At 47.2% G+C, this 26,852-nt stretch overlaps 2 protein-coding genes across 6 annotated transcripts in view; one reads left to right on the top strand and one right to left on the bottom strand.

The window, feature by feature from the left end:
- XPO7 (exportin 7) overlaps positions 1-13,242 on the bottom strand; it is an 86,203-nt gene extending 72,961 nt beyond the window's left edge. For 2 of the 5 annotated variants that reach the window (XM_054560908.2, XM_054560909.2), the window contains exon 1: positions 13,104-13,242. In XM_054560908.2, coding sequence (XP_054416883.1) covers positions 13,104-13,121 — 18 coding nt within the window. In that variant the 5' untranslated portion in view covers positions 13,122-13,242. 5 annotated transcript variants of the gene reach the window in all.
- A 5,596-nt stretch (positions 13,243-18,838) lies between these two features.
- DOK2 (docking protein 2) lies at positions 18,839-24,083 on the top strand. The gene is made up of 5 exons (XM_002818863.6): positions 18,839-19,302; positions 20,329-20,610; positions 20,851-20,938; positions 21,986-22,170; positions 23,023-24,083. The coding sequence occupies exons 1-5, from the start codon at positions 19,240-19,242 to the stop codon at positions 23,641-23,643; spliced, it is 1,239 nt and encodes a 412-aa protein (XP_002818909.2). The 5' UTR covers positions 18,839-19,239; the 3' UTR covers positions 23,644-24,083.
- Positions 24,084-26,852: the final 2,769 nt, after the last annotated feature.

The following is a 26,852-nucleotide window of genomic DNA, read 5'->3' as shown; positions in this document are numbered from 1 at the left end:
GTGAATATTAAATATACATTACAGCCAACTTTCCTTGAATGCTCCCATTCTGTATGTTATTTATTCATGTATACACCTCTATATCACAGGTATAAACAATGAATAGCCTACAGTTTATGACTAGCCGCTAGACTATATCAACATTTAGCATCCCCTCTGGCCTACTGACCTGTGGTCCAATTGTTATATAAACATTTAAACGTTAGAAATAATAAAAGAAGAGATAAGAAATAAAGGCATAAAGGAAGAAGACAGAGAGTTTTAACTGGCATAAAAATTCAAAAGAAAGCTTTTCGGCCCTCCTTATCTCTTTCCCCGTGAGAAAACCCAAAACACCACGTGTACTCCTTTAGAAGATTCGGCAAGAAAGAAGCATAAGAAACTCGAAACAGAACATTAAAGGCAAGAAAGATAAAAGCAATCACAATACTTAATCCTGGAACCCTTTACTTTGATTCACAGAAGCAAAGAATTCAGGGTTTCATATTTACCCTCTGACCAAAAAAAAGTAAAAAATATTAAGTAAATGTTTCTTAAGAAGTTTTGACATACATGCCCCCACACATTGCTAATTTTTTCATTCTCTGGAATTCTAAATCATTTTTCCCTTAACAGTTTTGTAAAATATCAATTTGCTTTTCAAGTTTACACTGCTGTATGATCTATAGAAAATGCTTTTTATTAATCAAGTCAGCAAATAAGGAAGACCAGGCAAACAGCATATTTAAAAGAAGCTTCTGGCCAGGCATGGTGGCTCACTCCTGCAATCTCAGCACTTTGGGAGGCGTGCGGATCACCTGAGGTCAGGAGTTCTAGACCAGCCTGGCCAACATGGTGAAACTCTGTCTCTACTAAAAATACAAGAATTAGCTGGGCGTGGTGGTGGGTGCTTGTAATCTCAACTACTCAGGAGGCTGAGGCAGGAAAATCGCTTGAACCCGGGAGACGGAGGTTGCAATGAGCCAAGATCGTACCACTGCACTCCAACCTGGGCAACAACAGCAAGACTTCGTCTCAAAATAAATAAATAAAATAATCTTCTAGCAGAATAGAAGATTTTTAAAAAGAAGCCTTTTCTAGATACCCTTGAAACAACAGTTGATAGAGGATAAAGGGAATGAATCTGGTTTTCTAACAGTTAAAACATGGGATGGAGAGACAAAACAGACCAAGAGTAGATAAGGTAGAAATGATAGAAACCTTTAAGGGGTATTGGCGGCCAGAGTAGTCAACAATTCATGATTTATTCAAACTCCTGAGACTACGACCTCTTCTTTCTTGCATTAAATGCATGCCAATAAATTAAATGCATGCCTATTTCATTGCTGGTTGTAAAAAACATTTTACTCTTGTCAGTGGTAACAGAATCTGAGGCTGTTCCAGCAAACAAAATAGAATAAAATATCAGTGTTTCACTCAAGTCTTGTGGTTGCTATAAGTTAATAAGAAATAAGGTAGGCATGGGCCAGGTTCGGTGGCTCACGCCTATAATCCCAGCAATTCGGGAGGCCGAGGTCAAGAGTTCGAGACCAGCCTGACTAACATGGTGAAACCCCACCTCTACTAAGAATACAAAAATTAACTGGGCGTGGTGGCAGGTGTGTGTAGTCCCAGCTACTTGAGGCTGAGGCAGAAGAATCACTTGAACCTGGGAGGCGGAGGTTGCAGTGAGCCAAGATTGCGCCATTGCACTCCAGCCTGGTCAACAGAGCGAGACTCTGTCTAAAAAAAAAAAAAGAGAGAGAGAGAAAGAGAAATAAGATAGGCATGGGGTGGGCACAGTGGCTCATGGCTGTAATCCCAGCACTTTGGGAAGCAGAGGTGGGCAGATCACTTGAAGTCAGGAGTTCAAGATCAGCCTGGCCAACATGATGAAACCCTGTCTCTACCAAAAAATACAACAATTAGCTGGGCATGGTGGTGCATGCCTGTAGTCCCAGCCTTATTTGGGAGGCTGAGGTGGGAGAATTGCTTGAACCCAGAAGGCAGAGGTTGTAGTGAGCTGAGATCGGAGATCGCAACACTGCACTCCAGCTTGGGCAACAAAGTAGCTGACATCTGAGATATTTACAACATCTAAAGGCTATTGAAATAGAATTTCACTATGAAAAAAATGTGAATTCTAATTCAACTTGATAACAGATAAACAACTTCCTATACCATTGTTGCAGTAATTATTCAGTCACTCTACTTAAAAACCTTCAACTACACACCTATGGTACAATTATTATGCTACAACAGGCACTTCATGTTCTGGTCTCTTCCTACCATTACATTGATTTCCTCCACAGAAGCCATATTTGCTTTCCTGGAATGTTAAGTGAACATATATATATAGCTTTATCTATGGTACTCTGCTTGGTGTGCTCTTATCAATCTGGAGGACACCAGGCCTTTTCAGATCTGGCTTAATTATTTACCATTTTAAGAAGGCTTTCCTGGATCTCCAAGGGAGGACTGACCCTTACGTCTTATGTTCTATGCATAGACGTGTCCTATCACTGATCTCACTCTATAACCCTTATTGGCATACATTTCTAGCTATTCAGGTCCTTGAGCAAGGACACTGTATTTTATTCACATTTATATTCCCACTGCCTAACAATCTGGCACACAGTACGTGATCAAACACCACCAGCCAAATGAGGGAATGTTTACTGATGTGTGTATCTCACCAAATAACCAGAAGGATAATACTATTCTAAACAATACTATTCTGTTAAATAGGTGAACATTTAGGGTGCACATAAAATACATCTGGTCAATTAGTGAATGTGACAAAAACCATGTTTGAAACCAGAAATGGCGGAAGTTGTTTTAAAACATATCCTTCTGGGTGCCTCTAAAACATCCACTCATTACACATTTCCTCCACTTTCTCAGTGTTAGCTGGTGCATTTAGATTCCTACTTCAGCAAAACATTTATCTCTAGGATGGATTAGGGAGATATTGACATGAGTGATGAATCACCAAAAACTTACAAACATCTCTATGTTAAGAACAAAATAATTCATAATTACATAATATTTTTGCCAAAGAGAATAACTATGTAATCATAGATTTACTGACTTCCACTTCACTCTTTAGAGTCAGTTATGCCTGCCCCTTAGTGCAGTCACACAAAACAGTTTACAGTGGGGGAAAAAAAAAAACCCTTTAAATTCAATCTTAAAATAGGCTATCTTAGCCATTTCAACTTAGAATATTTCTGAATTATTTTCAAAGCTCATGCTATTATGAAAAACTTTATGGTAAATAATATTTTAAAATTAGAAAATGAAGATAACTAGGATTGCTAGTGTATCAGGACTTAGCACCAGGAAAAAGTGATTTCATGGTTTACTATCTCCCTTCATATTCTCCATCTCATCTGTTAAACAGTTACAACTATATGGGAATTTTAGAAGGTTTGTTCTTTGCAAAATGCTTTGGGAGATAACAAATTAACACTTGTTTTTTTCCCCTTAAAACACTATTTCCTATCAGTAAAATTCTGAATTTCTTTTATGAGTTAACTGCTTCCTCTCATCACTTGGCCAAGACAACAAGACATACATGGATAACAAAATATATCCATTTGCATTCACACACATCTGAGAGGACGAGGATCTAGCTTATTTTTATTGACATCCAGGAAAGCAATCCTATAACCTATGTTCCACTTTGCTTCTAATCCCTTTGGTTCAGCGGCAAGTTTATTCTAGAGTAGCACTGTTGGATAGAAATTTCCATGATGGTGGAAATATTTTATATCTGCACTATGCAATATGGTAGCCATTAGCCTCATGTGGCTACTGAGCACTTAAAATGTGGTTGGTACAAATGAAGAACTTGATGCAGTTCCTGTCAAACTGGGCTTGGGTTAGAAACATACTGGGCTGGTACCTCCTCCACCCAAAAGTCAGGCAATAGATTTGAAGGGACACATCACCAAAGAAGATCTACCAGGAGTCTGCAAATGTTTTCTCTAAAGGGCCAGAAAGTAAATATTTTAGGCCAAAATGTCTGTCAAGACTATTCAACTCTGCCACTGTGGTACAAAAATAGCCATAGAGGATACATAGATGAATGCATGTTCCAATAAAACTTATTTATGAACAGTGAAATCAGAATTTCATATAATTATCATGCAACATGGAGTATTATTCTTTTAGATGTTTTCAACCATTTAAAATGTAAAAGCTATTCTCAGGGTGCAGGCCATACAAAAACAGGCTGTCAGGCCAAAACACCAGCCTGGTTTGCAAGCCTGAGATATACAAATGTCAGTAAGCACGTGAAGAGATGCTCAACATGTTAGTCATCAAAGAAGTACAAACTAAAAACACAAGATCCTACTAGAATGGCAAAAGAATGACAATACTAAATGTTGGTGAAGTTATGAAATAACTCGAGGTACAGTCATTTTGGAAAATTTTCTTTAAAAATGTAAACATAAACAATAAGACTCAGCCATCTTACTCCCAGGTACTCAAGAGAAATAAAAATGTACATCCATACAGAGACTGGTATATGAATATTCACAGCGTCTTTATTCACAATGACTAAAAACTGGGAACAACCTGAATGTCTCCCAAAGAGTGAATGGATACATCCAATGTGATATATTCATACAATGGAATACTTGGCAACAATGAAAAGTAACCAAGCACTCCTATTATGCAACAATGAGAATGAATCTCACAGTCACTGTGCTGAGTGAAAGAACTCAGAAAACAAGAGTATACAGTAAGTCCATTATATAAAATTCCAGAAAATGCAAACTAATTTATAGTGACAGAAAGCAGAACAGGGTTGTGTGGGTCTGAGAGCTGAGGGAGGGACAGACTGCAAAGAGGAAATGTTCCATATTTTGATCCCGGAGTCACAGGTGTATGTATCTGTCAATTTGTACATTTTAAATGGATGCAGTTTACTGTACGCATAAAATTTTAGTAAAATGGAAAGATTTTATTCCACTGGCAACAGATTTACACAACAGTAATCTCTATGAACCAAATATCCACTTTCGTGAGTGCTGTTTACATTTGAGGGGACGGGTATGGGAGGAATAGATAAGAAGTTGGGTCAGCCAGGCGCGGTGGCTCACGCCTGTAATCCCAGCACTTTGGGAGGCCGAAACAGGAGGATCACCTGAGGTCGGGAGCTCAAGACCAGTCGGACCAACATGGAGAAACCCCGTCTCTACTAAAAATACAAAATTAGCTGGGCGTGGTGGTACATGCCTGTAATCCCAGCTACTTGGGAGGCTGAGGCAGGAGAATTGCTTGAACCCGGGAGGCAGAGGTTGTGGTGAGCCGAGATTGCGCCACTGCACTCCAGCCTAGGCAACAAGAGCAAAACTCCATCTTTAAAAAAAAAAAAAAAAAAAAAGTTGGTTTTTAAGTCTCACCCTATCAATGCTATCAATGTTAACAGGAAATGTGCCTCTGGGAACCTCTAGGGTACATTAACAGTAACCTAAACCAAACAGCTCTGAATGGACAAGTTTTAGGAATTCTGTGAAATTAAAACTTCTTGCTTACAACATTCTGCTCTCTCTGTATGGAGTGTGGCTAACTGTAGAATTCCAAGAACTAGTAAATAATCCTTTACATTACAACAAATTTTCATTTGTAACACCTGTGGGATAATGTCCTTATTTTATTCGAATTTAATTTAATTAATTAATTTTTTTAAAGACTTGGGGTCTTGCTATGTTACCCAGGCTGGACTTGAACTCCTGTACCCAAGTGATCCTCCCAGCTTAGCCTCCCCAGTAGCTGCGACTACAAGCATGTGTGCCCCTGCCTGGCTTGTCCTTAAATACTCCCTGTTGCTCAGGTTCAATTCACCTAAAAACAATTTAATTTGGTTTTATGAAGGCCTGAAGAAAGTTGCTCAGTTCTGGAACATTTTCAGTTCAAAATATTAAGACTAAGGAAAACAAGGTCACAATTTCCAGTAAGTTTTATTTAATCTTTAAAATTCTTGGGTATGCCCCAGGCTAGTTTTTGACAAGACCTCGCAGGGATCCTTAGATGGGTCAATGACAAGCTGAAGATAAAAATATCACCTACTAACACAAACATTATATTCTAAATAATTTGTGGCTATATATTGGGCAAAATTTAGATTTTTTTTCAACTGAGATGTATAGATTTTATCAATACATCAACAGATGTATTGATATATGAAATATACATCGAGTTTCCCAGATCTTTTTCCGAGCAAACTTTATGTTACAAGTTCTTACAGTTAAGTTAAATTTCATGACTAATTTTAGACAACGTCTTTTTGGAAGACAGAAATAAAGCACCAAAGTTCAGGAGTTAGTGGAGGTGAATGAGGTTAAAAAAAAACAAGCTTTGAAATAATTTTTGCCAAACTCATGACATATGCTTTCAAAACTTTGCAAACAATTTTAAATAGAATTGGAAAAAATCCTAAGAAAACCCCTCATTTCCCTTTTCTAGCCTTAAATGCACCCCTTTAAACCATAAATTGACTCAAACTTTAGGGCAAATATCTAGCAAAACTCTCAATTCTTTCTGAGACTGCACACTGTAAATATCATAATTTCTTATCATGCAAAGTACCAATGAGATCAGCATGTGTCCAACACAAGTTCATATATTTAAAAGCTAAAAGGCCACCACAGCTATAAGATTACAATTTCCTGAAGTAGTACAAGGGATATTTTAATAATCTGCTTGTTTTCAGAGGAACCTTGTTTTCCAGAGGAAAATATTTTGATTTTTTTTTTCATCTAACTAATGTTTTTCTAAGAGAGGTTTAAAACCCAGGGGCTTTTAAGTGAGAATCATTTCTCTGCCTACCGGCATCAACATTTGACTAACAATGTTAATTTCTTGTCCCATAAGAAATATCTTTCACTGCTTATTGTCCAACTAAGAGACCTCTTTCGTTACTGTTTGGGGCATAAGAGAGCTCAATTTGTGAGAAGTGCTAGAGACGACTAGATCTTACAGAAAAAAACTCTGGGAGTTTAAGAAATTAGGCGTAAAGAAGAGGAAGATATATTTAAGATAGATAAAATGGAAATGTTAGTTTGAGCATAAATATTTTAAGGAATTTTACAAACATGTACATACGAATTGAGAACACAGTGGTATATTGGGGAGAGAATATAAGGATGACAAGTGGAAATCCCATCCAGAATGCTTGAAGTACAAGGGACTTCACAGATCACTTAATCCAGGCTCAGAGACCAAACCAGTTTCCCAATTAAATGGCATAACACTATAAAAGGCTTAGCATGGTGCCTGGCATATAACAGACACTCAGTTAATACTGGTATCCCCCTTTCCCTGTGACCAACCAAGTCACACTCCAGTAAGTCTTACAATAACCACCACCACAAACATCATCTAAATCTTCCAACAGCGAGTTCTCCAGTCTTCCAGGGATACCTGGTCTTTTAATCAGCTTATTGCAAGGAAAATTCTATTACTATTATCTCTATACCGATGTTACATTGCTGCGGTGCGCATTAAATGATATCAATTAATGCTAGCATGAAGTTTCCAATTCTGCCTTCTCTTAAATACATTCTTCCAATTTTATGGCAGTAGGTGTGTGTGTGTCCTTGTGTGCATGCACACATGTGCGAAGGGGTGAACAGCCATTGAAGCAAATATCAGAAAAACTTAGGATCTAGGTTTTTACAACTGTCTCCCTCCCCAAGATTTTGATATGCCTCCTGGGTACCAATCCCATTCCATTGAGAATTTCCTAGTAATGAGTCACTATAAATGTTAGGAATGAATATATTCCGGAGATGTATTGGAATGGGGGAAAAGATAACGGGGTAGTGACTGCCCCCCATTCAGGGACATGTCGACAAAACCAGTCTCACTACAAATTCACAACTCAATGACCAGGCTTGTTGTGATGCTCAATTCAATGTAAGGCCCTGAAAGTAGAATATCCCATCTTGTATTTCCTTCTATGTGTCTGCACAGTAACAAAAACGGGATATTAGTAGATGCTTAAATGGTCACCATTAATCATCCTCAAGAATTTATTTCAATATTTAAAAATTCAACTTGCATGTAACTCTCCAGGAACATTTATCGTGGTCCTGAACTTGCTTTTCAAATAAGTCAAAAGAGAAATACTTGTAAATCAGTTTCTTAATAAAATGTTGTGAGCATTTTCATCTAAAACGAAACCTATCTTTAAACTCTAGTTAACAAGGTTCATGAATGGCCTAAAATTGTAGGTAAAATTTTGTGTAGGCACACTCTCCCCACCCCCACCAGACAGCAGTAACATAGCTTCCACCACATTCTGAAATAAATCCCCCCAAAGCTGTATAATCACTGCTCTGTACTGCTTCTCCCCCTGGCTTTGAAGCTAAAACTCTCAAGTTACTCAGCTTGAGTTCTAAAAGCAGATTTAAAAATAAAATGACAGGATAGTAGTTAGTGGGGTAGGGTGGGGACGGGGGCTATGGGTAGCTGTTGAGACGGTGTCAGGGGACTTCTGGGGCACCGATAATACTGACTTGATTTGGGTGCTGGTTAGGAAGGAGTATTCACTTTGTGAAAATTCATCAAGCTGAACACATATGATTTCTGTACCTGTCTGCAGGTATATATTTCAATAAACAGTTTTTGAAAAAAATAACAAAGATAGGTCACTTATACACAGCATATATCATTACAGAATTTAATGAAGTCCTTAAAAATGATGCACTAGGAGAGGCCCATTGGTAAAGAACTACAGCCTCCAGACAACAGCCAGTGAGGAACTGAGGCCTGACCAGGCCCACTGTGCGTAAAGCTAAAGAAAATTCTCTATCCTCAAGTCAAGCCCTGAGATTGACTGCAGCCCGGAGCCCCAGCTGACAGAGTTGACTGCAAATGAGACCCTGAACCAAAACCATCTAGTTAAGCCACTCCCAGATTCCTAATCCTGAGAAAACGTGAGATAATGTTAGGTGTTTAAAAAAAAAGATGCAGTTTCAAAACACGATCTTCCTTGCACATATTGAAGTGGGCAAAGTAGCCTCAGTAGTTGTACCTACAGAGATACATTAGCTTACTGGTTTAAACTGGCAACTTTCCCACCTCGAAAGGCTGTGGTACAATATTGCTTTCAAAACCCAACCAAGAAAAAAGAAAATACGCTGGTGGTTATGAACATCAATTTCTGGGTCAAATGGAAGCTAATTTCTCTGTAAGATATAGAACAGAGATCTTCCTGATACTTCTTTCTATACCTTCATCTAAATTAGAGATTCTTCCATCACTGTACTGTATTTTGTTTTTTCTGTGTTGTTTGAATGATCCCACAGGTATATATACATCCCTTAATTTTTCTCAAGGCTTCTCAGGAAATATACCAAAGTCAGAGTAATCAAGTAAATATATATATATGTTTTAAATACAGACATTTCCAGTGTGGTGTTGAATAGGAGTAAAATAATGAAATAAAATACACACATATTATTTGTATAAATCCACGAAAGAGGTATAATCAGGGTGGGAGTGGGTGATGGGATATAGTTATTGCTTATCATCCAACACAGATGTAGCATGTTTTGAAATCAATGTATTCTTTCTTGTATCTATGTGTGTGCTCCTGAAGCCTGCCAAAAGAGCATCAGAATTGGACACTTCAGCAGTCTGGCTCCAGTGTCTTTCTCATTCTGAATCCTCTGCAGTGCCCAGCACAGAAAGGGCCTTGCACACACTAAGCATTCTGGTATTAGTCAAACTGGAAAAAAGTTAGAAAAGTTATGTTTTTTCCATTTAAAATTCTCAAAAGTTGTATGGAACTCCCTTTTCAAAATGGACTACCCACAGCACTCATCATTTCCTTGCGTATTGTTAAAAGCTGAAAAAACAACCATCACTTTTGCTATAATCAGACCGAATTTTTGCACCCTGCTAAAACTTAACCTGACAAGTTGTAATGATTCTTCACAACTCCCTAGAGTTACACTGGTAGTCAATATTTAATTACTGTGCCTGGAATTTAAAACAAACCATGACTACTTTGCAAATAGTACATTCTCCTAGAAAAGTCATAACGCAGAGCCCAGTAAATAATAAGACCCAGCACAACAACATAGTAATTCCAACAAAATCCTGCAATCAGTCTTCATTTCCATTATTTATAGTAAAGTTAATATAATTCATATTAAATAGCATATTCTATACATAAATCATATTCTTTCCTTCCTTTTCCTCTCAAGCTCCTGAACACCAGCTAGCACTATTAAAACTAACATCTGATCCTTCTTAATCTTTTTCATCACCACTGTTCACTGAGCGTTGTCTTCATCTCTTTGCAATAACTTGCCAGCTTTAGATATGTTAAAAAAAAAACATGGAAGGAAGAGCAACTAAACATAATTAAACACAAAACACAAGTAAGTTTGATTTTTTTCTCCCACGCAAAGCTTTGTAACCACCCTGTCTTCAGGGTGAAAGTTAGATAAGGTTATCTAAGACCAAGAGTAAGAAACCCATCACATCGAGGAGCTGCTTAAGGGCACTCTTCTACAGACACTTGCCTGCAACATCAACAGAGCTAAAGGGCAATCCAAATATTATAATTTTCCCATTACTAAAGTTTTATACCACTTAATATCTTCCATAAAACACATATCCTTAGAAGAGAGATATCCAAGACATCAGCCTGAGAGAACCCGAGAATCATGACACTCAGCCTCAATTATGAAAAAACTGCTCACCCTGGTGGTTCAGAAAAGCACTAGATAACATAATGACTCGACTATTTAGTTCTACAAATGCAACTCTCCAATAATCAGTCATGAATCTGTAACAGACACCTTTATAAACTTCACGTTTGATTTGTGTTATACGAAAAATATCCCCGCCACCCTCCCCTCAATGCATTGCCGACTGGTCTTTAATGAATCCTTTATTTACTCATTCTACCTAGGGAAGGGTGTATCTTTTTCATAGGAAGGTTTTCTGACACAATAAAGTACCACCTTAACATCTGTGAGTGCCCAATACTATTAACACTTAGTGGTCTAACAAAGAAAAGCAGTATGTCCCATTCTCTCTAAAGGGAAAAACATTCACTCACAAACTTACCCCGTTGATATGAAGACCACGAAGCACTAATTTAGACCAACAGATTGCAGCTCTTAAAAGTAAATAAAGGGTACCAATAAAACACTGACCAACATGCTCCCCTTTGTTTTGAAAAGTTAATAAATTCTTACTTCCGTAGATTTTTGAGTGGTGAGTGGGAGAACAACATCTTACTAAAAATAAGACAGACCTTCCTTGGAGCGACAAATGCTGTGAAGATTGCTTTGATGCATCCTGACTTTCACAGGAATGACAATCTTTTGCTTCGAAAATGTGGGAGATCACGTTAAGAGATTTCTTTACGGGAAACAGCAAATAGCACGATGTATATTCATAAAAGTACCGACTCCCTCTGCATTCCGAAGCATGGTTCATAAAGGCTATCTATTCAAAGCCTGTTCTAGAATGCTCATAGAAATCCCCCCACCCCCCAGTAAAGAAGCGCACTGGACCCAAACTCCAAAGACTTTGGGACACTTAGACTTACCTTAACCAAATCTCATTATCATTCTTGTGCTTTGGTTTTTGTTCCTTTAAATGACAGAAGTAATTCCTGCCTACTGAGTCTTGTAAGATGCAAAAATTTTTAAAAATCACATAAAATCTTTTACGCTTCTTAGAAATGACTGCTATAAAACTCAAGGTGCTACATTATTGGTATTATCATTATTATCATCTCCTTGATCAACTTTTACTGCCACTTCTGAATTAAGCCAAGGTACTGGCTTTGAAACACAAATCCCGTGGTTTTCCATCTGTGATTACGTTTCTTGCTATAATTCTGTCCTGACAACTTGTCCCGCACACTCCGAAGATCTACTTTACTGATCTCTGGCCCGAAAATTAACTCTTTTATTTAGTCCCTTCTCTCCAAAGAAAGGGGCAGAAGTCACACCACTCCAGATTCTTGTAGACGTATTAAGAATGAGATCATTCTTTTTACTTGAGGAATGATGCCACAGAGTATAAAGGCGACACTTCTTGCCCTCTAATCTTTCCTTCCCACAACGCAAAACCTGTGCAGTTGGTTACCTAGAAAATTGGAAGCTTCCCCACAATGGATGTGCATCAATAACTGTCATAAAAATATCAGATCTCAGGCACACACAGGAAAAACTTTATCTAGTTTGCAAGAAATTAAACCCTGCAGTCCTCCAGCTGCTACTGGGTTTGGTATGGGCTGTCCCTTTCTAGGGCCTGTGCCTGTCTTTGAGGAGAGTGGCCTGGCCCCACAGCACGCTCGGGGCAGCTCTTGAGCCGGATCAAGACCCTCCCGAGCAACGTCTGCACCCAACCCTGCATCTCTCATTTCAGACACACCCCCCTCCACCCCGTGTTTCATAGGAGGTGTGGGCGCTCAACTCCTTCACTGTGGCTAGGTGGACGCGAGGGGAGGCGGGCCGAGGCCTGAGCACCCATTTTGGAGAACCAGGGAGCTCGGCCCTCCGGGCTGTGCGATTTGGAGTGTCGGAGTGAAGGGCGCATCCGTGGGAGGGGGAAGGAGGCCGGGGTTGCTGGGGGGTCTCTCGTATTCCGGGGCGTGAGAGGAAGGCGGCGGGAAAGACTCCGGAGAGCGAGGTTTATCAGCGCGAGGTTTCCTTTTTGTTATCTGCTGAGGGATGGCGGGCGTCATGGGGGCGTCCCCCTCAGTAAAGTCAGCAAGGGGGTCCCCTTCGCTTCACCGTGGGGCGGGCGGGGGGGCCCGAGGACTTGACGGAGGCCTCCCCCGGGCACGAAGACAGTGATTGACGAGCGTTGTGGGCTGCGCGCGCCGGGACGCCCGTTCCTGCCCCTGCAGCACCGCGCGCGAGGCGTGGGACCGGGTGGGAGGGGACGGAGGAGGCCCCCGGCCCGGGAGGCGGGAAAGGCCCCGGGGCTCCGGGACGGGCGGCGGCTCCAGAGCCCCGAGTGGCGGCGGCGCGGGCCTGGTGAGTCTCGAGCCGGCTGGCGCCCTGTGGGCCGTGTGCGCCCCCCACTCCACTCGCCGCTCTCCGTGGTCGCCCCCTCCCCCCCGCGGCTCCTCTCACCTGCACATGATCCGCCATTTTGCTCCATTCATGCTCCTCTCCGGCCCCCCCTCCCCCCCAGCGCGCACCTCGGCCGGGGCCGCTGCCGCCGCCGCCGCCGACGCCGTCGCCGCTGCGCCTGCGCGCTGGGGGCTCGTCGCGCTACGCTCGTGGCGTAGCGCCGCTCAACTGCGCAGGCCCCGGCGGCCCGGGCCGTGGTTGGAGAATGCGCAGCACGGCTGGGACGGCGTAAAGGCGCGGGCAACGTCAGCGGCCCGGAGACGCCGGGTGGGAGGAAGGAGCGGGCCGGGGGAGCGCGAAGGAGGGGCGGCTGGGGGAACAAAGCTTTGTTTACATGGTTTTTAAAGGGGCCGCGTTCGCTCCGGCGGGCGGGCGCTGGAGTGGCAGTTGGCGCTGCCTTCTGCTTGTCTGCGTGGTGAGGGCTCCTGGATGGGGGCCGAGGTCTGTCGCCGCCCCGGGACCCCTCCACCCAGTGGCTTCCTCTCTTCGCAACCGTCTTCCCCCTTGACTCGCCCCTGGACGTCTCCCACCCCCACCCCACCTTGCAGCTACGGTGACCCCCACACCCCACCTAGGCTGCCTGCGAGATTCCTTACTTTCCAATGCCCTCTTCTCAACGGGGGCCGATTCTGTGCTTGTGTCTGTCTACCTTTCTGGACCAGGGCCATCGCTCTCTGGTCTGGATTTCACCAGCAACCCCGGTGGTTGATCTCGTGTTTTTCATTTCTGTCCTTTCGTCCTTGATAAACAGTCATGGAAATAACCACCGAATGGTGGTGATGATCAAAACATACGAAGCACAGTTCTGGCTTCCCAAAGACATTGTCATCGTTGCCAATACTCTAGACTGCCTCCCGAGAGAGTCAGATGCTGGAAGAGGCAGCGGGGCTGGTGGTTACGACCCCTAGGCTCGGTCTTGTGGAGGTATGAGTGGGAAAGCCATCTCTCTGGGTCAGATAAGGTCAGCCCCTGCATGCTGAGGCCAATTCCAGTCTTCCTCACTAGGAATTATCTGTTAGATAATGCCGGTTACTGTTTTCCATTGGATTCCACTGTGGCTTCCTTTTAAGGCCCCCAGATTAGATCATAGCTGGATTCTGAGAGCATTGATTGTTTGAAGTTTGTATTTACAGGGGGCTACCATCATATGCAAATGATGGTGGTAGTGAATTACACGCCCTTGGTGGATGTAGTGGACCGGTGCTCAGCATTCATTTCGACTTCTGTCCTCCTAGTGGGTCTTCCTGGTTTGCAGAGGTAGGGCACCTGGAAACTACATCACCCAAACTTCCTTGCAGCTAGGGTTCTGTATGCAAATTAGGCCCTGCCAATTAGGCTGACTCAGAGAAGATTTAAGAGGCAGAAGATTTAAGTGGCAGAGCTTTTGACTGTTAACTTCTAGCAAGCATAGACCTTTTGAGATGTTGGGTTTTTGTTTTTCCCCAAAACCTCCCAGCGTCCAATCATTAGCTCCGAGAGTATAAAGAGGCAGGGTGGTGGGGTTCAGTGGCTTTCTGAACCTGGCATCGGGCAATGAAATATTCTCAGAGTCACAATTGCAATGGAAATTCTTTGGATTCCCTACCGGACTGAACAGAGGTAACAGTTTCATAGTGGGCCAGGCCCAAATTTTTGTCCACCCTCCCATCCCCCACCCCCACACGCCAACCTCCCCGTGTTTCTCCCTGTGTCTTCCCTTTCTCAGCAAATGGTACCACCATTCATCCAGTTGCTCCTAATAAACACTCAGGAGTTGATTCTTCAAGTCTTATCAGTCCCCAACATGCAAGTCACTTGCAAGTCCTGTTGCATCTATATCTAATATATACCCAATATGACCACTTCTCCATCCATCTCCACTATTAACACCTTGGTCCAAGCCACCATTACATTTCTCCTGTGCTCTGGTAATAGATTCCTAATTAGTTTCCCTGCTTCCTGTCTTGCCCCTTGATAACCCATTTTCCATATAGCTGGCTGCAGAACATTATTTTATTTATTTGTTATTTTTTGAGACAGAGTCTTGCTCTGTCGCCCGGGCTGGAGTGCAATGGCGCCATGTCTGCTCACTGCAACCTCCGCCTCCCTGGTTCAAGCGATTCTCCTGCCTCAGCCTCCCAAGTAGCTGAGATTACATGCGCCCACCACCATACCTGGCTAATTTTTGTATTTTTAGTAGAGACAGGGTTTCACCATGTTGGTCTGGAACTGCTGACCTCAGGTTATCCGCTCGCCTCTGCCTCCCAAAGTGCTGGGATTACAGGTGTGAGCCACTGCGCCTGGCCAGAACATTCCTTTAAAATCGTAATTCAGATAATTTACACTCCTACTTAAAATCCTTAAGTGGCCTCCTGTTGCATTTAGTATTCGAATCTTTGCTGTGGCTCAAGAGGTCGTATGAGCTGACCTCACTCTACCATGCCCCCTCTGGCTCAGTGCTCTGTGGTCATTCTGGCCTTGCAGTTCTGCAAAGCCAGGTTCTCCTGCCTCAGGGCCTTTGCACTTGCAGTAACTTCTGCCTGGATTGGTTTCCCTTCAGATCTTGAAATGGCTGGCTCACTCTCCTCATGGACTTTTCAGCTCACTTGTCACCTCCTCGGAGAGGCTTTTCTCACCACCCTCTTGAAAGTTGTCCTCTGTGCCTATCACTATCACAGCATTGATCACTGTCCAAAACTACGTATTATTACTCTTTCATTATCAGTCCCTCCAACTAGAAGCAGACATAGTATAAACAAGGATTCTGTCTATGTTGTATCCCTAGTACCTCTGCACAGAGTAGATGCTCAATAAATAATTGTTGACGCCGGGCATGGTGGCTCACGCCTTTAATCCCAGCACTTTGGGAGGCTGAGGGTTGGATCACTTGAGGTCAGGAGTTCGAGAACAGCCTGGCCAACATGGTGAAACCCCGTCTCTACTAAAAATAAAAAAAATTAGCCAGGCATGGTGGTGTGCGCCTGTAATCCCAGCTACTCAGGAGGCTGAGGCAGGAAAATGGCTGGAACCCAGGAGGTGGAGGTTGCAGTGAGCCGAGATTGTGCCACTGCACTCCTGCCTGGACGACAGAGTAAGACTCCATCTCAAAAAATAAATAAAAATAAATTTAAAAAACTGTTGAATGTATTAACTTCTTTATGTCTCATTCTAGGGTGCATGTGGGTTTCATATGAAGACAAAGCATTCTAAATATTATGTCACTGTTAGGTAACATGTTATGTTATGTTATGTTATGTTATAGGCCCTTCCTCTCAGCAGGTTTCTAGAACTTGGTTCTCGCTTTCCTTAGTACTGAGAAAAGTGATAGACTTAATGGAGAAAGGGTGGGGGCTACAAATGAAGCTCAAGAGACTGGCATTGTCCCCCTCCCACACCCCACGGTCAGGGACCACTGGGGGTGGAAGGGGCAGGGATGGGATCCTTCAGAATACACGCTCACTAATTCTTTCGCTCAGTCCTTCACCCATCTCAGGCCCACGTCAGTTCTCTGCCCATCCTATACGTACTTACCTGTTGTGTGCCCAGAGCTACCCATAGCTAGCTTCCCTACCTGCACATCATTTGAGGGTTACCTAATCCCCAAGCCTGCCTGAGGAGTCAGACACAGTGTCCTCTGCTCCTTCCTATGTTGCCCCAAAGACAAGGTCCCAGCCCTCTTATGTTAGGATTGGGTTGCTAATCACTGCAGCCAGAATAGTAACGAAAAGTTCTTGGAGCTGTGGTTCCTGACTCCTGCTGAGAGAAACCATTGTAAAGGACAGGATCCCAATGGCTTAGAATGAGCCACAGGTGGGGTTTGGAGTGCCTCTTCCTTTCCCATAAAAACAAAGAGAAGCCAAGAGGCACCCTCAACTCCTTTACAATGCTTTTTCTACACATCGTTTGTGCCTGCGGACCCTAAGGGCCTCTTATTCTGTGCGCTTCTGCTGTGTCTTGGAGCAATGTCTCTGGGCTCCTGTTTACAGGGTTTCCCCATGGCTAGGCAGAAGGTACTGGGGTTAGTGCTTCTACATCAGGGTCGCCACAAATCCTGCTAGACAGTTGAAGGGGCCTAGAAGGACTGCAAGGGTGTTGCTCTTGGTATATACTCTGCCGCCCTATCTTCTGCAGACAACGGCTACCGTAGAACTCCTCCAGCTTCCAGAAGCGAGGGATGACAAGGGAGTGTCTGGATTGCCTGGGGTTCAGGCCTCCGGGTTTAAACAACTTTCAAGTAATCTGGTAAACTCGGGTGCCCCCCTGTGGTTCTGAGTGGAATGTGTCCATTTTGCCTTCAGGGAAGGCGATCAGGGTAGCAGGGGGCATCCTCTGTCACCTTGCTACTCAGTGTGGTTTGGCCCACTCACCACTGGCAGCATCTCAGGGCTCATTCCAGACCTACTTTATTGTAATCTACTTTGAACAAGATCTACATGTTACAGTTTGGAAGGCACTGCTCTGGCAGCCCCCAAGATGGCCATAAAGCCCTCCTCTTCTCACTCCCTGTGCCAAAGACCATGCAGCTCCCAGGCAGAGGTGACTCTCCTTAGGGACTAAAGAGGAAGATTAGGTCACATCCCATTTCCATACCCCTAACCACTTCCCAAGGTGTGCTTTTCCCAAAACAGTATGCTTGGTTCTCCCTTGAGCTTTGGATCAACCTCTTCAGACCCAGGCATCACGGCTGAGGGCAGTGAGTTTGAAGTGACTCATCCCTGTCCTCAATAGAGCTCATGACATTCATTTTTTTCAAGCTGATTTGGTCCAGTCCATGGCATGTACAGCAGAAGGCCTGAGCTATGCACGGTGCTGCTCGCTCCTTGCCAGGGTAACTGAACCCCTGTTGTAGAGGAAATGGGCCTGTTTATATAAGCACCTGTTATGGGATTAACCCCAAGAGTGTTGGTCTGAGTCTTAGTTTTTTCCAGCCCTTCTGCACCGTGCCTCCATACAGATTGCTTCTCTAAACCATCTGGCTTTAAGTTAAACTTCTCTGAGCAGCTTGGATTTCCCCACAGCAATGGATCTTTTTGCATGGATCTGGATTCCATTTAGGGGCCCTGCAAAATGTTGAATTAAAGATTAGGAGCCCTGGTCTCTACTTCTTCCTCCGCCCCCAACTACCTCTGTGACCGCAGGCAAGTTGCAAATAAGTGTGTTCACACCTGCTCTCCTTTGTCAAAGGATAGGGTGGCTGATGAAAGTGTGTGCCTAGAAGCTTTGCGAGCTACGAAGCACTTTGGGTAACTATGAAGCATTTTCAAAATGTATATGAAAGTGATTGCTATTGAAACTTAAGATAATTTGCAGATGAAACCTAAGCATCTTTCTAACGCTCAGGAATGCTTGCAAGAAGGCAAAAATCCAACAGTTGAGATGTACTTGGGGAGTCAGTACCTTCTCCAGAGGGGATGATCATCTTTCTAGAATCTTTACAGGGTTGGTGTGAGTGTGTGTTGTTGGCAGACAGGGAGTGCTCGCATGTAGTTAAACGGTTGCCTCTCTCCTCTGTGTGTGTGTGTGTGTGTGTGTGTATGTGAAACTGGTATCTGGTTAGTCCCACATGAGCTGTCTTATGTGTCTCTCTGTGCAATGTCGTGTGTGTCGTTCAGCTTTTAAGAGTTGAGAGGCCTGGGTTCTGGTTTGGTGGCCTTGAATAAATCCCTCAGACTTTCCAAGCCTGTTTCCTTATTTGTAACTTAGTGGTTTGTCCCTTCCAACTTGCGTACAGCTTGGGGGGTGGGGGGGCCCTTCACTACTGATTTCACTGTCTAGTTTGCTTTCTGGCTGTCTGTTCCAGTGGGCCAGCCACTCTTTGCTGGCGCCTCCCTGTGCCAACTTCTGTACCTGAATCGTTGCTCACTGAAGAGCTGGCATTTAGCTTTTTGGAAATTGTCTCTAACTCACTGGAAATGCAGGAAGCTGGAGTATAAAACTCACTCAGAAAAAAAAAAAAAAGAAAAAAAAAAGAACACACACTCAGAAGAAACCGCAGGGCCTATCAGCCTGTCGTCATCGAGCAGACTAGAATAGTGTAGAAAACCCTAGGCAGAGAGGAAATGAACTTCAGAGAAGGGAAACACACGGCTGAGAAGAGAGAGGCAAGGGCAGGAGTGAAGGAGAGAGCTGAAGCCTGGGGCTCCGAGATGGTCAGAGGATGGGAGACGGGGCAGTGAAACAAGGCTTCTTGTATCTTCAGCAGCAGCAGACGTTTGGAAAGGTAGGAGTGAGGCTGGGCGGGGGTTGGGCTGGGGGCCTGGGAGGCTGCTAGAATTCATGGGGTGGAGCGGGAGTTTCATATTCAAAACTCTTGTAGGTGTGACTGTGCACCCACCAAGTTAGACCCAGAGCTCAACTTTGGGAGGGCTCTTTTCCTACCCGACGCTGTCTCCTGAACCAGGCCCCAACCAGGTCCCAAACTGTGCTCCTTACTGAGGGCTGTTTGCCCTGGGTGGGGGTAGGGGGATGTGCTGCCTTGATCTCTTGCCTCTTTTGCTCTCTTGCTCTGTGTTGACTTCTTTTCACCGGACACCTCGGAAGGGAATGTAAGGGGCAGCTGGAGGGACAGTTTAGGATGACAGTAGAGGTTCCTTCCCCACCCCAGTGGGGTGCATGTGGCTGGTGTTCAGCTTGGGCTGGGGCCTCTGGGGGACTGGACCCCAGCCGGCTGTCCATCTCTTTCCCCTGCCCTGGCTTCCTTGAACCAGGAAGTCCTCGTCCCCCAACCAACACTGGGGGACACACCTGTCTCTCTCTCATGGTCCAACCTATCAAGCAGTGAGGCAGCAAGGTTCAGGAGGGTGGAGAGAAGTTCTCCTTCAGGATTTCGCACAGAAGGAGAATGAGGTCTCCAGCCCGGGTCACACGCCGCCTTCCTCACTCCCTCCTCTGGGCCTCGGCCACTGCCCCGCTTTCCTCCTCAGACTGGAGTCCGCTGCGGTGGGCCTGTTTGGCCTTCTTGCAGCCTGCTTTGGGCTCATCCCGGCGTTGCTTTCTGCCTGGGCAGTCTCTGCTCTTGCTCGTGGGCCTCTTTCTCGGGGCTGGCGGCTGATCTCCGATTTTCTAATTCCTGCAGTCACCGTCCTCTTCTCTGCCTCCCTGGGTCTCCTGTGTTTTTCACCTCTCTCTCCCCATCTCCAAGTGGCTGCCCCAGTCCCCCTCCCACGGTTCCTCTTCTTCCCTTGGCTCACGATCTCCCCGTCTCTGGGTGGCTCCCTCCCGCCCGCCTCCCACGCCTCTGGCACAGAAATGGCGCCGCTTCGGCGCCTCACTGTATGGAGGGTCGGACTGCGCCTTGGCCCGGCTGGAGCTGCAGGAGGGCCCGGAGAAGCCTCGTCGGTGTGAGGCTGCCCGGAAGGTCATCCGCCTCAGTGACTGCCTGCGGGTGGCCGAGGCCGGCGGAGAGGCCAGCAGCCCCCGGGACACCAGTGCCTTCTTCCTGGAGACCAAGGAGCGCCTGTACCTGCTGGCGGCCCCTGCAGCGGAGCGCGGCGACTGGGTGCAGGCCATCTGCCTCCTGGCCTTCCCCGTGAGTCGCCCGGGGTGCGGAAAGGGCAAGGGGGCGTGCAGGCCGAGGGTGTTAGATGCTTCCTGTGGGCAAGTGTTACAGATGTCAAGGTCAGGGTGATGGGGTGCTTCCTCGATGTGGGGGAACCCGAACCCAGTGTGCAGACAGAGCCAGCAGGTTGAGGTGGCCTGAAAGAAGGCCTGGGCCAGAGGGTGGCCTGGGGATCGGGGAAGGTGATGAGACGTGGGGCCTTCTCCCTAGGGGCAGAGGAAGGAGCTCTCGGGGCCAGAGGGAAAGCAGAGCCGGCCCTGCATGGAGGAAAATGAATTGTACAGCAGCGCAGTCACAGGTGAGGGGGCGGGGGCTGCCCTGCTCTCCCCTGGGGGCTCTCCCCAGGGTGAGGTGGAGAGGAGGTGTGGGCTGGCTAGCTGCTGGCCCCGAGTCTTCCTGCCTTGTGGTTATCCCCAGCCTAGGCCAGCCTCCTTATCAGCCTCTCCTTCTCGCTTCCGGGTGCAGCCCAACGTAGGGGAGCCTGCCCTGACTTGAGTCTCTCCCTCGGTTTACCTCATCTTACCTAGGGCCTGCTGGTGGGAGAGGGGGAAGGCTGGGGGCCCAGGTGAGGGTGCTGCTTTTTTCTATTTTTGAGACGGAGTTTTGCTCTTGTCGCCCAGGCTGGAGTGCAGTGGCACAATCTCGGCTCACTGCAACCTCTGTTTCCCGGGTTCAAGTGATTCTCCTGCCTCAGCCTCCTGAGCAGCTGGGATTACAGGCATCTGCCACCACGCCTGGCTAATTTTTTTTATTTTTAGTAGAGACGGGGTTTCACCATGTTGGCCAGGCTGGTGTCAAACTCCTGACACCAGGTGATCCACCTGCCTCAGCCTCCCAAAGTGTTGGGATTACAGGCATGAGCCACCACGCCCTGCCCAGGGTGCTGCTTTTGAGGAGGTGGTGGAGGGAGGAGAAGCTTTCATCTGCCTTCCATCTAAGCTCCACCCCCAGGGCCCCGACAGTGGGAGGGCAGGGCCAAGGCTTCACCTGCAGCTGTGATCGTAGGGACTGGGGTGGTGGCTGGTTTGGGGTGAGAGATGGGGTGGGGAAGACAAGATTGTGGCTCTGGCGACAGGGGCAGGAAGGATGTGGGCACGAGGTTGGGGTGGATGTGGGTAGGGGCGTGATGCTTACTAGGGTAGGGGGTGGAGGTACCTGGCCTTTTGGGGAGTATGACCTGGCACAGAGCAGCTCAGCCTCCAAGACCCAGGCAGGGGGCCATGAGTGTGTGGATAATACTCTTTCTAGAAAACTTCTGGTACACTCATTTAGAATTGGGCAGTGGTGAGGCAGGCCAGCTGTTTCCCATTAACTGCCGTCGCCTTCTCTCTCTTCTTCTCACCAGTTGGCCCCCACAAGGAATTTGCTGTGACCATGAGACCTACAGAAGCCAGCGAGAGGTGCCACCTGCGGGGGTCCTATACCCTCCGGGCTGGGGAGAGTGCCCTGGAGCTGTGGGGTGGGCCCGAGCCAGGGACCCAGCTGTACGACTGGCCCTACAGGTTTCTGCGGCGCTTTGGGCGGGACAAGGTGAGTGGGAAGCTGCATCAGGGCAGGTTGAGAGAAAGGATAAGCTATGAACAAAGAGGGGTGATCCGGGAGAGGCAGAGGAGGCCATCCTAGGTGGAGAGGATGGCAGGAGGAGGAGGTGCGAGGAAGCAAAGGCACAGATAAAGGCCAGCGGAAGAGAAGCAGCGAGGGGATGGGAGAGACCAGGAGTTGGAGATGGAGTGAAGCAAAGAAAAGGAGAGTGATAAGATGGCAGAAGTGGAGTAGAAGGAAGGAGAACGAGAAGAGGTGGAGAGACCGTGGAGGGGTGAACAGCATCTGAACTAGTGCCTAGCTCCATCCTTGAAAGGGCGGCAGTGAGCAGGAAGGGCCTGGAGAGGGGAGAGGAGACAGCCAAGTCTCTTCCTGTAGGGGAAAGCACCGAGGGCAGAGGAGGCTCCAGCAGTTCCCATGAATGGAAGCTGGAGGTCCCAGGGCTTGGGTTAGGGACGGGGTTTAAGAAAGCATCCCTAGCTGAGCGCAGTGGCTCACGCCTGTAATCCCAGCACTTTGGGAGGCCGAGGCAGGTGGATCGTGAGGTCAAGAGATCGAGACCATCCTGGCCAACATGGGGAAACCCTGTCTCTACAAAAAGTACAAAAATTAGCTGGGCGTGGTGGCATGCGCCTATAGTCCCAGCTACTCGGGAGGCTGAGGCAAGAGAATCGCTTGAACCCGGGAGGTGGAGGTTGCAGCGAGCTGAGATCGTGCCACTGCACTCCAGCCTGGAGACACAGTGAGACTCTGTCTCAAACAAACAAACAAACAAACAAACAAAAAATAAGCATTCCTGCCCTGTGGCCTGGCCAATAACCTTCTTTCTCCCTGGTCCAGGTAACCTTTTCCTTTGAGGCAGGCCGTCGCTGCATCTCTGGAGAGGGCAACTTTGAGTTTGAAACCCGGCAAGGCAATGACATCTTCTTGGCCCTGGAAGAGGCCATCTCTGCCCAGAAGAATGCAGCACCCCCTACACCCCAACCCCAGCCAGCCACAATCCCCACCTCGCTGCCCCGGCCTGAGAGCCCCTACTCCCGGCCCCATGACTCACTGCCGCCTCCTTCACCCACCACACCGGTGCCTGTTCCACGGCCTCGGGGCCCGGAGGGGGAGTATGCCGTGCCCTTCGATGCGGTGGCCCGTTCCTTGGGGAAGAACTTCAGGGGCATCTTGGCAGTTCCTCCTCAGCTCCTGGCCGACCCTCTGTACGACAGCATTGAGGAGACCCTGCCCCCTCGACCTGACCACATATACGATGAGCCCGAGGGAGTGGCTGCCCTGTCCCTCTATGACAGCCCGCAGGAGCCCCGGGGTGAGGCATGGAGGAGGCAGGCGACAGCTGACAGGGACCCTGGTGGCCTCCAGCATGTCCACCCAGCTGGGCAGGATTTCTCTGCCTCTGGCTGGCAACCAGGAACCGAGTATGACAATGTTGTACTTAAGAAAGGCCCAAAGTGACAGAGGCAGCACAGGGATGGTCCACTGCCCCCTGGCTTCTGCTGGTGACTCCTCCTGGCCACTGCATCAGAACAACCTCCTCTGCCCCTTCTGGAGCCTGAGGCCTGGCCTGCCTTCGTTGGGGCTGATAAATTGCCTCTCCCAGGGCCTGCTGGGTGAGTCACCATCCCAAAGCAGGAAGGGTGCCCTGGAGAGAACCACCCTCCTCCTACACTTTTTCCACTTCCTCCTCTTTCTTTCCGCAGCTGAGGGGGAACTTGGGGCATTTAGGGCAGAGGACAAAAAGATGTCAGCAATTGCTTGGGCTGCTTGGCCATGCAAGCATCCTGCCTGCTGATGGCCACTTCAGGGACAGCCCGGGCCCAGGCACCCAGGTGGATGGCGGCAGCTTCCTGCACCTTTCAGATTTCTTGGTGGCATTAAAGCATTTTTGGAACGTTTTTGTGTGGCATGAATGCTGTGGGAGTGAAGGCTCCAAGTGACCAACCTTGATCACATTCTCTCCCAGCTGCAAGATCCCCCTGGGGCCTAGGCTGGGCCCCAAGCATCTGCTCACAGAGGCCTGTAGAAGTCAGGGCTCCCTGGGAATAGTGTTCAAGCATGTCTCCCTTTTGCTGGGATAAGGTCAATGTCAGAAAAATGGTGGGGGAAGCACGGGGGAGCAGGGGAGAGCCAAACCGCAAGGAAGGAAATAATTGGATTGATGGAGCCTCTTATGCACCAGGAGTGGGAGTCACCAGCTGTGTGGTCCTGGGCTCTTTCCCTTCCCTGAGATTTGTGTAAATCTTCGTCAAATTCGGGGGTTGCCCCATGTGGGCAGGGAGGAGCCATCCAGCTCTGTGATTCCCACTGGCTCTGGGTTCCTAGGCCCCCACACACCATTTCCCCACAGGTCAGCCTGTGTCCTTGTGCTTGCTCCTCTTATCAAAACCTGCTTTCCCGGCAGGGTGTGTCCCTGGACTTCAGCTATCAACCCAGTCTGCTGACAGCGTGGGCACTGTTTGTGGGAGGCTGTAGACTGCCTGGCCTGTGAGAGACACACTGCCCAGAAGGGATGAGATGAGACAAGGCACAGGTGTCTGTCACAGAGCAGGTGTGAGTGCCACAAGGGACCAGACAGGGCCATGAGTGCCGGAGAGGTAATTATTTGTTGGGAGCACAAGAAAGGCTTCATATCAAAGGTACCAATTAAGGTGGGCATTTACGGGTGGGAAGGAGTTCCATGGAGATAAAGGGGGTGTGAAGGAGCATCTTGGATAGGAATGGGAGTGTAGGTGAAACCACGGGGAGGTATGGATGTGTTGCTTTCAGGACGGAGTTCTACGCTCAGAGTGCAGGGAAGGTGACACAGGCTAGTTGGGAAGGCAGATTCTGACTGTATTAAGGGGAATTTGTACCTAATTAGAGGGAAAGGTGAAACGACTAAAGGCTTTTGAAGAGGGAGTCCCATAAAAGCTGAGCTTTAGGGCAATAACCCGATAGCCCTGTGGAAGATGGACTTGGGGTGGGAGGGGGTAGGTTGGGGCTGAATTGAAAAGGGGAAATTCTGCCAGGCACGGTGGCTTACACCTGCAATCCTAGCACTTTGGGAGGCCGAGGAGGGTGGATCACGAGGTCAGGAGTTCAAGACCAGCCTGGCCAAGATGGTGAAACCCCTTCTCTACTAAAAATACAAAAATTAGCTGGGCATGGTGGCGGGCACATGTAATCCCAGCTACTTGGGAGGCTGAGGCAGGAGAATTGCTTGCAGTGAGCTGAGATTGCGCCACTGCACTCTAGCCTGGGTGACCGAGCAGGACTCTGTCTCAAAAAAAAAAAAAAAAAAAGAAAAGAAAAAAGAAAATAAAAGGGGAAATTATTTATCTGGGCACCGTGGCTCACACCTGTGATCCCAGCGACTTGGGAGGCCAAAGTGGGAGGATCACTTGAGCCCAGGAATTTGAAACCCACCTGGGCAACATAGTGATGAGACCCCATCTCTGTAAAAACAAACAAACCAACAAACAAACTTAGCCAGGTTTGGTGGTGCACACTTGTAGTCCCAGCTACTTGGGAGGCTGAGGCTGGAGAATCATTTAGCTTCTGCAACAGAGCAAGACCCTGGCTCAAGAAAAGTGGGAAAGGGAGAAATTCAGAAAGGACTGGATTCAAAAGATGGTATAGAGCTAGCACCTGTTGATCTTGGACTCATAGTGGATGTGGAACACAGAGAAAGAGGGTTTCTAGAGAGACTTGGGTTTTTTTTTTTTAATTTTTTTCCTCCTGAGATAGAATCTCACCCTGTCACCTACGCTGGACCATAGTGGTGTGATCTCGGCTCACTGAAATCTCACCCTCCCGGGTTCAGCGATTCTCCCACCTCAGCCTCCCGAGTAGCTGGGACTGCAGGTGTGCACCACCACACCCGGCTAATTTTTTGCATTTTTAGTAGAGATGGGGTTCCACCATGTTGGCCAGGCTGGTCTCAAACTCCTGACCTCAGGTAATCTGCCCACCTCAGCCTCCCAAAATGCTGGGATTACAGGTGTGAGCCATCACGCCAGGCTAATTTTTGTATTTTTTTTTAGTAGAGACGGGATTTCACCATGTTGGCCAGGCTGGTCTCAAACTCCTGACCTCAAGTGGTCTGCCCACCTCGCCTCCCAAAGTGCTGGGATTACAGGGATGAGCCACCGTGCCTGGCCTGAGACTCAGGATTTGCGAACAAGATGAACTTAGTTTCCGATGCATTGAGATGGAGATGGCTAGTGTTGATCCGACAGGATGAGTCCTGAAGCTGGATGGAAGAGCTAGCGCTTAGGAGGGAGAGGGACATAGACATATACACGGACATTGGCCTCCCAGGTGTGCTGTGACCTCTGTTTCTCCTCTCACTGTGGCCTTTTCCCTTGTTGAAGGGACTTGAGCAATGGATCAGCTGCCTGGAGAGAGCCAGTGAGGGGCCTCCCTGTCTGTGTGGAAGGTGCCCCCTGGCACCCTCCCTTTCCAGCCTCAGGATCACTAAAGGCTGGAAGGCCCCACTTCCAAGGATTTTACTCTTCCCCCTCTTCAGGCCAGCAGTGGGAGTTGGGGCTTCTCTGGCAAGGTAGCCACGTTTCCGATTTCCTAAGGTGGCATTTGAAGTGGCTGTCCTGGCTTAGCCCAGCAGGGGGCGGTGTTAGCCTGTGGAAAAGGCCACTGGGGGCTTTGGCACCACCAGGCTAGGGGGC

This window comes from Pongo abelii, chromosome 7 (genome assembly GCF_028885655.2).
Source record: "Pongo abelii isolate AG06213 chromosome 7, NHGRI_mPonAbe1-v2.0_pri, whole genome shotgun sequence".
NCBI lineage: Eukaryota > Metazoa > Chordata > Mammalia > Primates > Hominidae > Pongo > Pongo abelii.
This window is presented reverse-complemented; position numbering and strand designations above follow the sequence as displayed.

Excerpts from the sequence above, each read along its gene's own strand:
- DOK2 (XM_002818863.6), top strand. The coding sequence starts at position 19,240 with ATGGGAGACGGGGCAGTGAAACAAGGCTTCTTGTATCTTCAGCAGCAG. Across the intron at positions 19,303-20,328 it reads AGCAGCAGACGTTTGGAAAG|AAATGGCGCCGCTTCGGCGC; the intron begins GTAGGAGTGAGG and ends CCTCTGGCACAG. Across the intron at positions 22,171-23,022 it reads GGCGCTTTGGGCGGGACAAG|GTAACCTTTTCCTTTGAGGC; the intron begins GTGAGTGGGAAG and ends TCCCTGGTCCAG.